Below are 11,090 nucleotides of genomic sequence, written 5' to 3' on the forward strand. Positions count from 1 at the left end.
CTTCCTATCTATTTAAGCATATCAATTTAATTAGATCTTATGAATCTTTATTCTAACTTAAAACTTTATACTGTCCATATCACTTAACCTATATACTGTCAAATATAATAAAAAGACATCATATAGAATTTCACCCTTTTAACAAATTCACTGTTAATATTTCACCCTGCTTAAAAAATGATTTAAACTCCACCTTGAAATAATCACCATTATTTTTTAAATATACTCCATTATACACTTAAATCCTAAACACGGAGTCCACTAACCCATTAAAAATATAAAATACTTAATACCTTAATTTGGAAATAAAATTATCTTTAGAATCCTGAGGTTTTTGCAGTTTATATAAACTGCCTAAGAACACTTAACTTCTTACGTGGAGCAATATATTGTGAGGACACAGAATAGCGCAAAAGATCTAAGACCAAGAATCTAAACAGAAGATTTTTATTTTACATCACTATCATTATTTAAGATTACCATTAAAAAAACGCCATATTATTCTTCTAGAACAGACTTAACCATTTTCAGAATGTAATTTCCGAGCTCATCGTCCTGTAAAATAAGCACTGTGTCACTATAAAATTAGGAAAAATTAGTTATAATTATAATAATATAATTATAATTCTATTAATTATAATTATATTATAATAATAATATAATATTATAATAATACTAGCTGTTGGGGTGGCCCTTCACACCACCCCAACACCTAGTTGGTGGGGACGCTTCGCGCCCCCCCCCCCGCACACGGAAGTCGTTACGCGCCATTATAGTGGTGTCCCTGTGTCCCATCTGTGAATGTATAAATATATATATATATATATATATGTCCCATTGTCTGTGCATATAAATAGATTGTCAGGTTTACCGACTCTTGAACATGCAACATATAATTGCCCATGGGAAAAACAATCTGTATTCAGATCTATTCCTCATTATTCTAATGATTGCCCTTGAGCTTTGTTGATGGTGATTGCTAATCGAAAATTCCCTGTGTCCCCGTCGTCATTTATATATCCCTCTGTGCCCCCCGGCGTCCCCGTTGTTGTTGTTTCCCTGTGTCCCCGTCGTCATTTGTGTCCCGGTGTCCCAGTCTCTAATTTCTCTTTGAGTGTCGCGGTCGTCATTTATATTACCTGTGTCCCGTTCGTCATTTGTGTTCCGGTGTCCCGGTCTGTAATTTCTCTTCGAGTGTCCTGGTCGTCATTTATATTCCCAGTGTCCCGGTCGTCATTTGTGTCCCGGGGCTTTGTTGATGGTGATTGCTAATCGAACATTCCTTGTGTCCCGGTCGCTTTCTCTTTGAGTGTCCCGGTCGTCATTTATATTCCCTATGTCCCGGTCGTCATTTGTGTCCCGATGTCCCGGTCTGTAATTTAGATAATATAATAACATAATTAATTATAATAAATATTATAATAATATATTAATATAACTAAAATTAGTTATAATAATTATATAATTAGAAAAAATTAGTTAATATAAAATTAGTCACTATAAAATTAGGAAAAAACAACGCTTTCCTTGGATTGAAAATTTTAATTAGCTATGTTAAGGCCAAAGAAGATAAGCTACTTGTGCAAAACAACAATTTGTAGATTTTTTATAATACTGTTTAGAACGAATGAGTTATTAGATTAATTATGAAACAAATCCCTTAGTCAGTTGCAACGCTTAAGGGCCAGGTGGAATAAGATGGCAAATCACGGAGCTGACAAAGTCATTAAAGAAGGTACACTGTGGGTGTCATTTCAGTTTCTAAATACACATATTCCATGCACATATATATGTTATTCAGTGACTAGAAATGAAGCTACTTGATTTTGATGAATTTAGCCACGGTGACGGCACAAAAGCGGAGACAGTTTTAGAGGGGGGACAGAGGGGGCACTTGCTCAGGGCTCAGGAATTCTTGAGGAGCAAAATTTATAATAAATAACATAAGGGTTATAATCATTTTGCAATTTTGACATTTAATTTTTTTTTTAACATAAGGCAAAGGGCACAGTTAATAGATGGAAATAACTAGCAGGTTATTAATCAATTAATAAAACAAAAATAAATACAGAAATGAAAAATAATTAATTACTGACGATTAAATAATAACAATTAGATAATTTAAATAATAAGTTAAAAATAAAATAATTAATTAACTAATAAATCGAAAATAATTGTGTTATTAAATTAAAATTTTGTAAAAATTTCGCCTAAAATTTTTATGAGAGACTGAGGGGGGGGGGGGGCAGCACTAATCAAGACTTCCCCAGGCGCTAAAGAGACCAGAACCGCCACTGCGCAGCAGCTAGTTTATCACGTAATCGTAACAAATTTGCGAAAAGAGAAACAATATACGAAACAAGAATTGCAAAAGATTCACTAAAAATTAAATAGGGAAAAAAAGGGATATCTATCAGATAAATAATTGGGTTTCCTAAAACACTTAACACTTACGCTTAGGTAACGTAAGACTAACGGTACATGATACACATACCCAAAAGGGTGCAGATAAAGATGAGTGTATTGAATAACGGGTATGTATATAGGACGAAGATAAGGTAAAAACATACATATCCTTTTGACTCTATACCCTTTATACCCTACCTACACCATTAAATATAGGGTGAAGGCTTAGGCTTACCATGCATACCTGTTGTAACTCACATACATACACCGTGCTATTTGGGTTTAAAAGCAGTTATGCTTTTATTTTGATTTTATGAATCTTCTAATCAAGGTTTTTTTACGCTCTAAAATAAGTAAAATGTGCTTAATTCGATTTCATAAGTAATTCTCCGGATTATTGTTGACAATTGCCATTTAAAATCTAAAAGAAATCAATTTATTTCACTTTTTAGCACTAATCTTTATTTTATGGAATTATCCTTCCGTGGTTAAAAAAATGACAAGTAAATCAAGGTCATTGGCAATTAGAATCAATAAATGTCGAAAATGAACTGTGTAAAATTGATTTTTGACACACTTGCGTATTACCAATGCTATTCAAAAAACAACTTAAGTTTAAGCATCAAATTGTAAAAGTGGCTTTAGTTCATTACCTAGCTTTCGAGTTTGCTCACTACTAAACCTGCTGAGTCTGCGGCCAGTGAGGAGCCCATGTCAATTTTCATTTTTCAGTCTGAGGTTCAGTTGAAAACTGCAAGATTTTGAGGTGCTGCTTTTGTGTTGCAAAGGATGTGCTTTTGTACTGCACAGGGTGTGATTTTCGTCGACTGTGGGAGAATTAAACAATAAACCTTTTCCATATCTTATGAAACATATAGAAGTACCACGAGTATCAGAATGAAAACTTTTTTTTTGCCTTCTAGCTCCATCTTTGGTCTATCCCCGAAAACTGTGATTTTCCACGATTTTTCTTTTGGTTGTAACACAATTATTGAATTTTTTCGTTGCATAAATTCTCTCCTTTGTTGTCACACTGAACTTTGAAAAGGAAGAAGCGACAACTTTTCTTGTTTACGAACAAGCCCTACCAAACAGCTATCACACCAAATTTATCTCAATTTCTGTTCGTTCAAAGTTTTATTATCACTCTTTACTTTCATTTGAAAGAAACTGATTTAATTTTATTAAATCTTACAATGAGCTTAAGAGGCATATTTTGGCACTTTAAAGCAAAGCCTATGCCAAAGTTAGATTAATAGCAGCTTATAATCTAAGCATTGCTATCTCTATTCTTGGGCGGATTCGATCACCTGCTTAGCTGTAGATTCATTTAGGGGACAACTAGGGTTATCTACTCAGCCACAATGTAAAAAATTTTCTGGTTTATTATTATTATTGTTCTTTTTTAATCTCATTGGCTCCATCAACAATAATGATATGCCAGTATTACTGTTCAAATTCTTTATTTTATTATTTTTTTTTCACCGTTAACATATTTAATCTACCTTCACTTGAATGTTCCAAGCGAGGGATTTTTAGGGGTTATTTCTGCTGGAGGTTATTCTAGATAGGACTGATCGTCGGGCGGAGCTCATTTTTATGTATTTCTGATGGGGTGCACCCTGCTCAAGGTAATCCTGCCGTGTAAGGCAATCCTTTCGGCAGGGCAATCCCACCCAGCCGTGCTGTGTTTTTACATGCTGCCCTTAAAGGCTTTAGGAACAAACTTCGATAACTCCTCTGATTGAGAGAAATACGATGAATTTGTAGAAGACCGGCATAATTGTCACGTCAAAATGATCTCAGATTGATCGCAAGTGTTCGGCATCTGAGCAGCACGAAAAAGCATATTTTTCAATTTGTTACAAGGAAGAGCGGGATGGTATTTGGACCATCCCCAGGGGAGCTACCCACTTCATGGAGACACGTACGTAGCACAAAAACCTTAGGGTATTACAGATATCAAATTAAAGCTAGGTTAAGCAATCTTTCCGTGTCTTTTCTTTTGAGACAAAATGTACCTAATGATTGTGACAATAGTTCTCAAGAGACCCTTAGCACCCTCTTGGACAAGTTTTTACTACTTGGGATGCCCATTAAATTATAGTTGTTGTTTCCCTCTCAAAAATACGTTAAACTGATTTTTATGGCTAACTACTGTCATGCTCCATAAAAACCTGATCTAATCAGTAAAGAGAGTTTCTGACAGACGTAAAATTTTACTTCTGCAGCCAGATTGTACGGTGTCCAATAGAAAAAAAGCCTTGGTGCGGGCTAAAATCCGGTTCGCCTCTGGTTTGGATCAGCGTTGACAACTGATCCTTACTGGCCGATAAAACTTGATCTAAAATTAATATAATCTAGTGACTGGACAGCGAAAATCAAACTTACTATCAGCATTCTATTTTGAATAGGAAATATATATTTTTTTTTTTTTTTTTTTTTTTTTTTTTTTTTTACTTTCTTGGAAGATACGATAGATCTTCATTTTCAATCAGACATACCCAGTGGGATTCATACAGTAAAGTTGCTCGGCTATTTTTGCTCGACGAAATCTACCTCCTTCTGTCAGAAGCTAACTCTGTCAGAGGTCACTTGTTCACCTGTGAGTCCAAGCAAATTCAGTCCTTTGCATACAAGTCCAGTGGACATTGTCCGTCATGAGTGAACCCAGACATCTCGATCATCCCTTACTTCTATCACTATCTACCTAGTTTTACTAATTCTGCCCTAGGATGGACAGATGGATGATCTATCAACAAGTGAAAATGACACCATTTTTATACAATCCTGAAAAAAGCTTATGCCAGCTTTGCCTCTCATTGAAACTATCTGCCTTGAATTTTTCTACAATTAACCATGGCTTGATGGCAACTTCAGTTTAATTAACTCAGAAGTTAGCTTCTGTCAGGGATTAACTCTTGTGAACATTATTTATCGTAACGCAATGTCTCGGAATAACGAAAAGATCATGTACGTACTTTTGGTTTTGGAACGATTTTCAACCTTTAGTTTTTACGGTGACATTCGGTACTGAAAGACCCGTTAAACCAGAAATGTATAAATTACCTCGTATAACCATTTTACAAGGATTTCGAACTTGGCACTTTGATCTTTTTGTCGTAGACTGACATCTACCGATTGTATGCAAAATGAATCATCCCTCCTTGTTACTTCCCAGTTCACCAAATCTCTGGAATGAAACGCAAAACGTAAATAAAACTCATAAAAATAATGTTTGTATCACATCTAAGCGTGTTATATCTAAAAGTTCACATCTCTAAATATAATGTCTTATCTGAAATTTTCCTACTTCTGAGATAATTGTCAAAAGCGTTTAAAGAGCTATTCTCATAAGAAGGATCAGCAGGACAATGAGGGTTCAGTCACACTTAGATCCTCCCGTTCTAGGAAAAGTTATTTAAAATACCAAGAACATCACAATGAAAACATTTTTTTGCCCACAGGCTCCATCTTTGGTATATCCTTACCTGCAAACCGAATTTTCTACGTTTCTTCTTTTGGTTGCTACAAAATTATGATTGTTACAAAATTCAAAGAGGGGCAGCACTGTAGTAAGATGTGAAAGGGTCTTTGCCTCAATATTAGGCAAAAAAAGACGACGACCTAGGAACGTTTTTAGGAACTCTCTTGCTAACTTTAAAAGTTGAAGGTATTTTTCTAACCACAAGACTTTGCTATAAGAAATAGAAAAATAAAAATGTTGAGAAATATATAAATAAATAATACATAAATATTATAAGAAATGCATAAAAACATAAATATGATTGTTACAAAGCTTTGGTTGTTACAAAATTATGGTTGCTACACAAGTCAGCGTTGCAAAGCTGAACCGTGAAGAAAAAAATAAGTGGAAACTAATTAGGTAGAATTGATAACGCTTTTCGTTCGTAAAATTCAAAGATATTGCAGAAATCTGCAAGTAATCATTTAAGGAAGACATGTTAAAAAAAAAGAATTACAATCAAAAGAAGTTCGCCATCGCACATTATTTCCTGTTTATGCCATACAGAATAATCTAATTGGTTATCATATATCAAGGGGTGGAACCAAACCGGGTAATTAATACAACTATGTGATGTTTTAGGAAGGGGTTTTTATCATTTTTGAATGAGTCAAGCCTGGGAGTTTTTTTACGGTATATAAAGTAAAAAACAGAATTTCATATTTGTACTTTACATGATACAAATTAAGTGATAAAATAATTCTTTTGGAGTCAGAAGCAAACAAGAATTGAATTAAGGTGAAACACAAAAGGGATAACAAAAGAGGGGGACAAACAGTAGGATAACGGGAAAAGATGCTCTTGTAAGTAAGTCAATTAACTAATAATAACTTGTGCTTCGATCAAATCTTCATTCTATGTGTTTGGAGAATTTTAGTAATAAAAATGCTAATGCATAGATTAAATATTTAGCTATTCAACAATATATACACTTGTGGCTAAGGAAGTCTTAGCAGTTTGAGTGACAAAGGCGTACCAATGGGAAACCAGCCACGATTCCAGCTAAATGTTAAAATATTTGGCTAACGCCATCCAATGCACCAGCACAGAGCTCACCCTTTCCTTTAATTTCCATTAATTTAATTGCCTGTGATCATTAATTAATCATTTTGTGAGCAAAAGAGGTAATCTCAACTTTTTTCCTGACAGGAAATAGCTCATATTCAGCCTCAAAATGAGACAACCAACACAGAGCTCACCCTTTCCTTTAATTTCCATACAATTTTTTCTCCAGAAGGCTAAGGATTGATAAAGAAGCTTTCTGACTGCCTGGCCGGATTTGAATATTGAAGTTCAAATCAGGTGAACCTCTGTGCTGACTCTAGCTAGTTCTTGAATATACCTAAATGTTAATGTAAATGGACTTGTAAATAAAATATTGAATTTAGTTACACAGTGAATTTTCAAAGGCTTGATTTTAGAAATTTAAAGTGATGCAGAAAACTATTTTCACAAAAAGCTCGACAATATCATCTTCCCTCTCCAGTGATATAATGAAAAAAAGGAGTAGTGAATGCCCTCTAGTTTTATGGCTGATGAAATTCGGTTTCTAATGCCCTATCAGTACGCTAAAAATTGAAAAGAAAAAGTTCATTTCGTCTTAATAGCAAGCGCTCAAAATGACGAAATAATTTCAAGCGCAGTAAAATGTCAGGCACCAAAAACTTTTTGGTGCCAGACATTTTTGGTTAATTTTTGGAAAAATTAACCAAAAACTTAAAAGGAAGAAAATAAAATTTCAATTAGTGGCTGTGACATATAAACATTTCAATGGGAGGATTTAAAATTGTTTCTCCTAGACAAGTATACAGCAATTGTAAAAATTCAACATTTGACTCATAGTATTCTAAATTCAGCGAAAAACGCTTCGTGGATCAGAGCCACCATCTTTTAATTTCCATTGATTTATCTACATATAATAATTTGATGCTAGATGGCACGGTTGTAAGTTCTAAATTGAAAAAGTAAAATAAAAACATTCTCTAAAAATTAACTTACTTTTGAACCTTATTGCTTATCTTCGCTAGAGCAGTTGCAGGTTGAGAGTCGTCAGGAAGTGGAACTGGGCAGGAGAGGATAAGCTCTTGTTTCGTCAATCCTAGTTCAACGGCGGCCTTCTGAGAATCCATGAGCGTTAACACCTTCAAGAAAGATTCAGAAATTCAAGTCTTCTTCTTCTTAAATGGATTAGAAGTAAAACGGTTTGCATAATCCCGTCATCGGAATCAAATTCCGAGCCCTGCAGTGGTCTGCTGTAGCTAAGTTCAAACTCAAGGTCCGGTATTACCAAACTAAGATGAGTCCTGTTGCACTACTACAGGGCATTCAAGATTCTCAAGTGTACTGATCGCAATATTCTTATACTCTTTCATAGTCAAATAATTCTTTTGGGAGGAAATCACATTTTTTAGCCCTAAGCTAAAACAGTTCATAGTAACCAGAAATTTGAAAACATGTTTCTAAAGAAAACTATCTATTGAGAAAAAATTGCCATTTGTAGCATATTCAGGAATACTAATTATTATTTTCCTTAGTCATAACAGTAAAATGTTATTTTGAAAACAAACTTATAGGAATTTTTTAAAAAGAAACCCCTGGAACCCCTTGAGAATGACATCACAGGAAAACTGATACGATGAAATTGAAAATGCAAACCTTAAAATGACATCACAGCAGTTTTTAGCACTTTCAAAAAAGGTTTCTATTCTAATTAAACTGCCTCGGTGTTTCAATAGCCGTTCTTGAAACATTGGTACAAAGAGTCAAACTTTAGCGCAAAGAGCAAGATATTGGAGAGGGGGATAACCCCTTCATGTATTGAATAATTTCTGCTCGTTTTGAGTTTAATGTTGTAATGAAAAATACCCCCCTCCTCATGGGAATCCTCTTCGTGGAAATTCCTTCCCATATAAAATACATCCCACCCCATCAAATTCCTTCCAGACAGTTCCATCTCCATAGTTCCTGAAAAATTTCAGGAAAAAGGAATTCCAGTTCCTGAAAAATTCTCCATAGCACACTTTAATTTAAAGAAGACTTTAATGTCTAGTCTTTTTGTCGATCACTCCAGAAATCCATCCTTCCGTGAAAATTTTTCCCGGAAATTAAAAAAGCTGAAAGTACCTTCAGGATCATTCCCCCACAACAACTCCACACGCAAAACTAATTAGCAAAGAGATAGTAAGACAACTGAAAAGACATTTCGTATTGGACTTCTGCTAAACACTCCTGGTGGAAAATTTCCCCTGAAAAGTTCATCCCCCAGAAATTTCCCTCCCCCGAAAAACTCTCCCTAAGGAAATCTACACCAAGTATAGAATATCTCCCCCCACCCCGTATAGTGTATGCATACTTCCCTATAACAAATACTATACGCAAGCCATGGCAAATTTCATAACATTTAGGCCTTTCCCCACGGACAGTGGTCGTTTTACGCCTAAGACATAATTATTGGATCTTTCAACTATGCTGGACAAAATGACTATGCCAGAATTTTAATCGGATAAGTTTGGGGAAAAAGGGAGGGGAAATGGCGCTGGCTATCCTCCAATCTTCTCGGTGACTTATAAAGGGCACTAGAGTTTTCGATTTCTGTTCGTATGCACACTTTCCCTAACTTCTAGGATCAGTATTTCGATACTATCACCCCTGGAAAAACCCACATCTGATGGTCTGGGTTTCATTAAGATTCCTCTACTCTTATGGGATATTTTCCCTTATTTCAAAAATCAGGCAAATTGTCTCAAGCTCGTAGCTTTTGATGGCCAACATTACATTTAATGAATCTTATACATTTAGAATCAGCATAATAAGCTGATTCTTTTTGATGCATGTTGACATTAAAATTCCGTTTATTAGAGTTTCGGTTAAATTTGAGCTGAGTCGCTCCTTACTTACAGTTCACTACAACGAACTGTTTGATTTATACCACCTCCTCAGTTTATCCCTTTTCGTGCTTTACTTACGAGCTTAGTTCCTCTTTACAATTTTAATGGTTTTTAATTTTTTTCACATGTTAACTTCTGTGATATATGTTTTTCTGTAAACAATCATTTATATTTCTTTTTTATTGAGTTAGTTTTTAAGGTTAGCCTTGAACAACGAATCCGGTCCATCTCAGATAGTGATAGCAATCTTTTGGAAATAATTCTCCTCTTATGTTCCAAGTGCAAAAGACACATGTAAAAGAGAGAAAAAATAAAAATAATTCAGGTTTAAAGAGCAAAAAAGGAAAATAGGAACTGAAAAACCAAGAAGAAATAAAAGGACTTTTATTTTTGAAACAACAATAGGACATATTTTACTTTTTTAGAATTTTCATATATTCAGATATTTGTAAATTTCTTTTACAAATATATGTAAAAGTAAATATATTTTACATATATATGTTATACAAATATATTTTCATATTCATTTTAAAAGTGATTTCCAATTTTTTGTTTTTTTTTTAATGCCTTAAGTGTCATAATGTGCGCCAGAGGATGTCATTGGGCGGGCACATTGTGCCACGCTGGTCTCAACTGCTAGGAGTCATGAGAAGATATGCTATTGGGGATTTTTTATTAAGTTATAATGATCGATTATAGTGTAAACGGATATTTTTGCAGGAAAATGCCAGAAAAACGCTGTAGACTGATAATTCACGCCATAGGGTGCCATGTGCCAGGCATTGAGTGTCAAAGGAATGACACGAGTCCGCAATAGGGTGCCACGGTGGCGTGAATTGACATAGTGAATCACGAGGGGTGGCTTGAGAAAACACGAATCGATGGATTTAAAGCGTGTCTGTGTCTTTGTCTTTTCTTTTTAATGTCTGTGTCTTTTAGATTTCTTGTTCCGGGATGAATCTTTCCATATATGAGCAATGATATATCTAAAGCCAATGCTATGTAACATCTCACTCATTCAATACCTAACTTAAACTGTCTATGTCATCTTAGACCACTGATATAATGTAGCACGCAGTGTGTCCAATAGACTAAAAATCAATAGCTTAGCTGGATAGTTACACGACTCGGAGACAATGGTTAGGAGACACGCAATCAATTTTATCGTTCTAAAAAGCGTGAAGGGAATTCCCTGAGTGTAGGAACCACCTTGTCACGTTGAAGGTATTCCCCGAATCCAAATAATATGAACAGTTTGCTGGTTCGGCTAT

At 34.8% G+C, this 11,090-nt stretch overlaps 1 protein-coding gene across 1 annotated transcript in view; it reads right to left on the reverse strand.

Annotated features, from left to right (window-relative positions):
• Positions 1-414: 414 nt before the first annotated feature.
• Positions 415-11,090, reverse strand: part of LOC136026453 (integrator complex subunit 11-like) — a 49,317-nt gene continuing 38,641 nt past the window's right edge. Inside the window, exons 3-5 of the mRNA XM_065703050.1 lie at positions 7,931-8,073; positions 5,476-5,599; positions 415-555 (exon numbers count right to left, since the gene is read on the reverse strand). Of these exons, the coding sequence (XP_065559122.1) occupies positions 499-555; positions 5,476-5,599; positions 7,931-8,073 (324 nt within the window). The 3' untranslated portion in view covers positions 415-498. The remainder of the gene's footprint in view (positions 556-5,475; positions 5,600-7,930; positions 8,074-11,090) is intronic.

The sequence above is a fragment of the Artemia franciscana genome, chromosome 4 (genome assembly GCF_032884065.1).
Source record: "Artemia franciscana chromosome 4, ASM3288406v1, whole genome shotgun sequence".
Lineage (NCBI taxonomy): Eukaryota > Metazoa > Arthropoda > Branchiopoda > Anostraca > Artemiidae > Artemia > Artemia franciscana.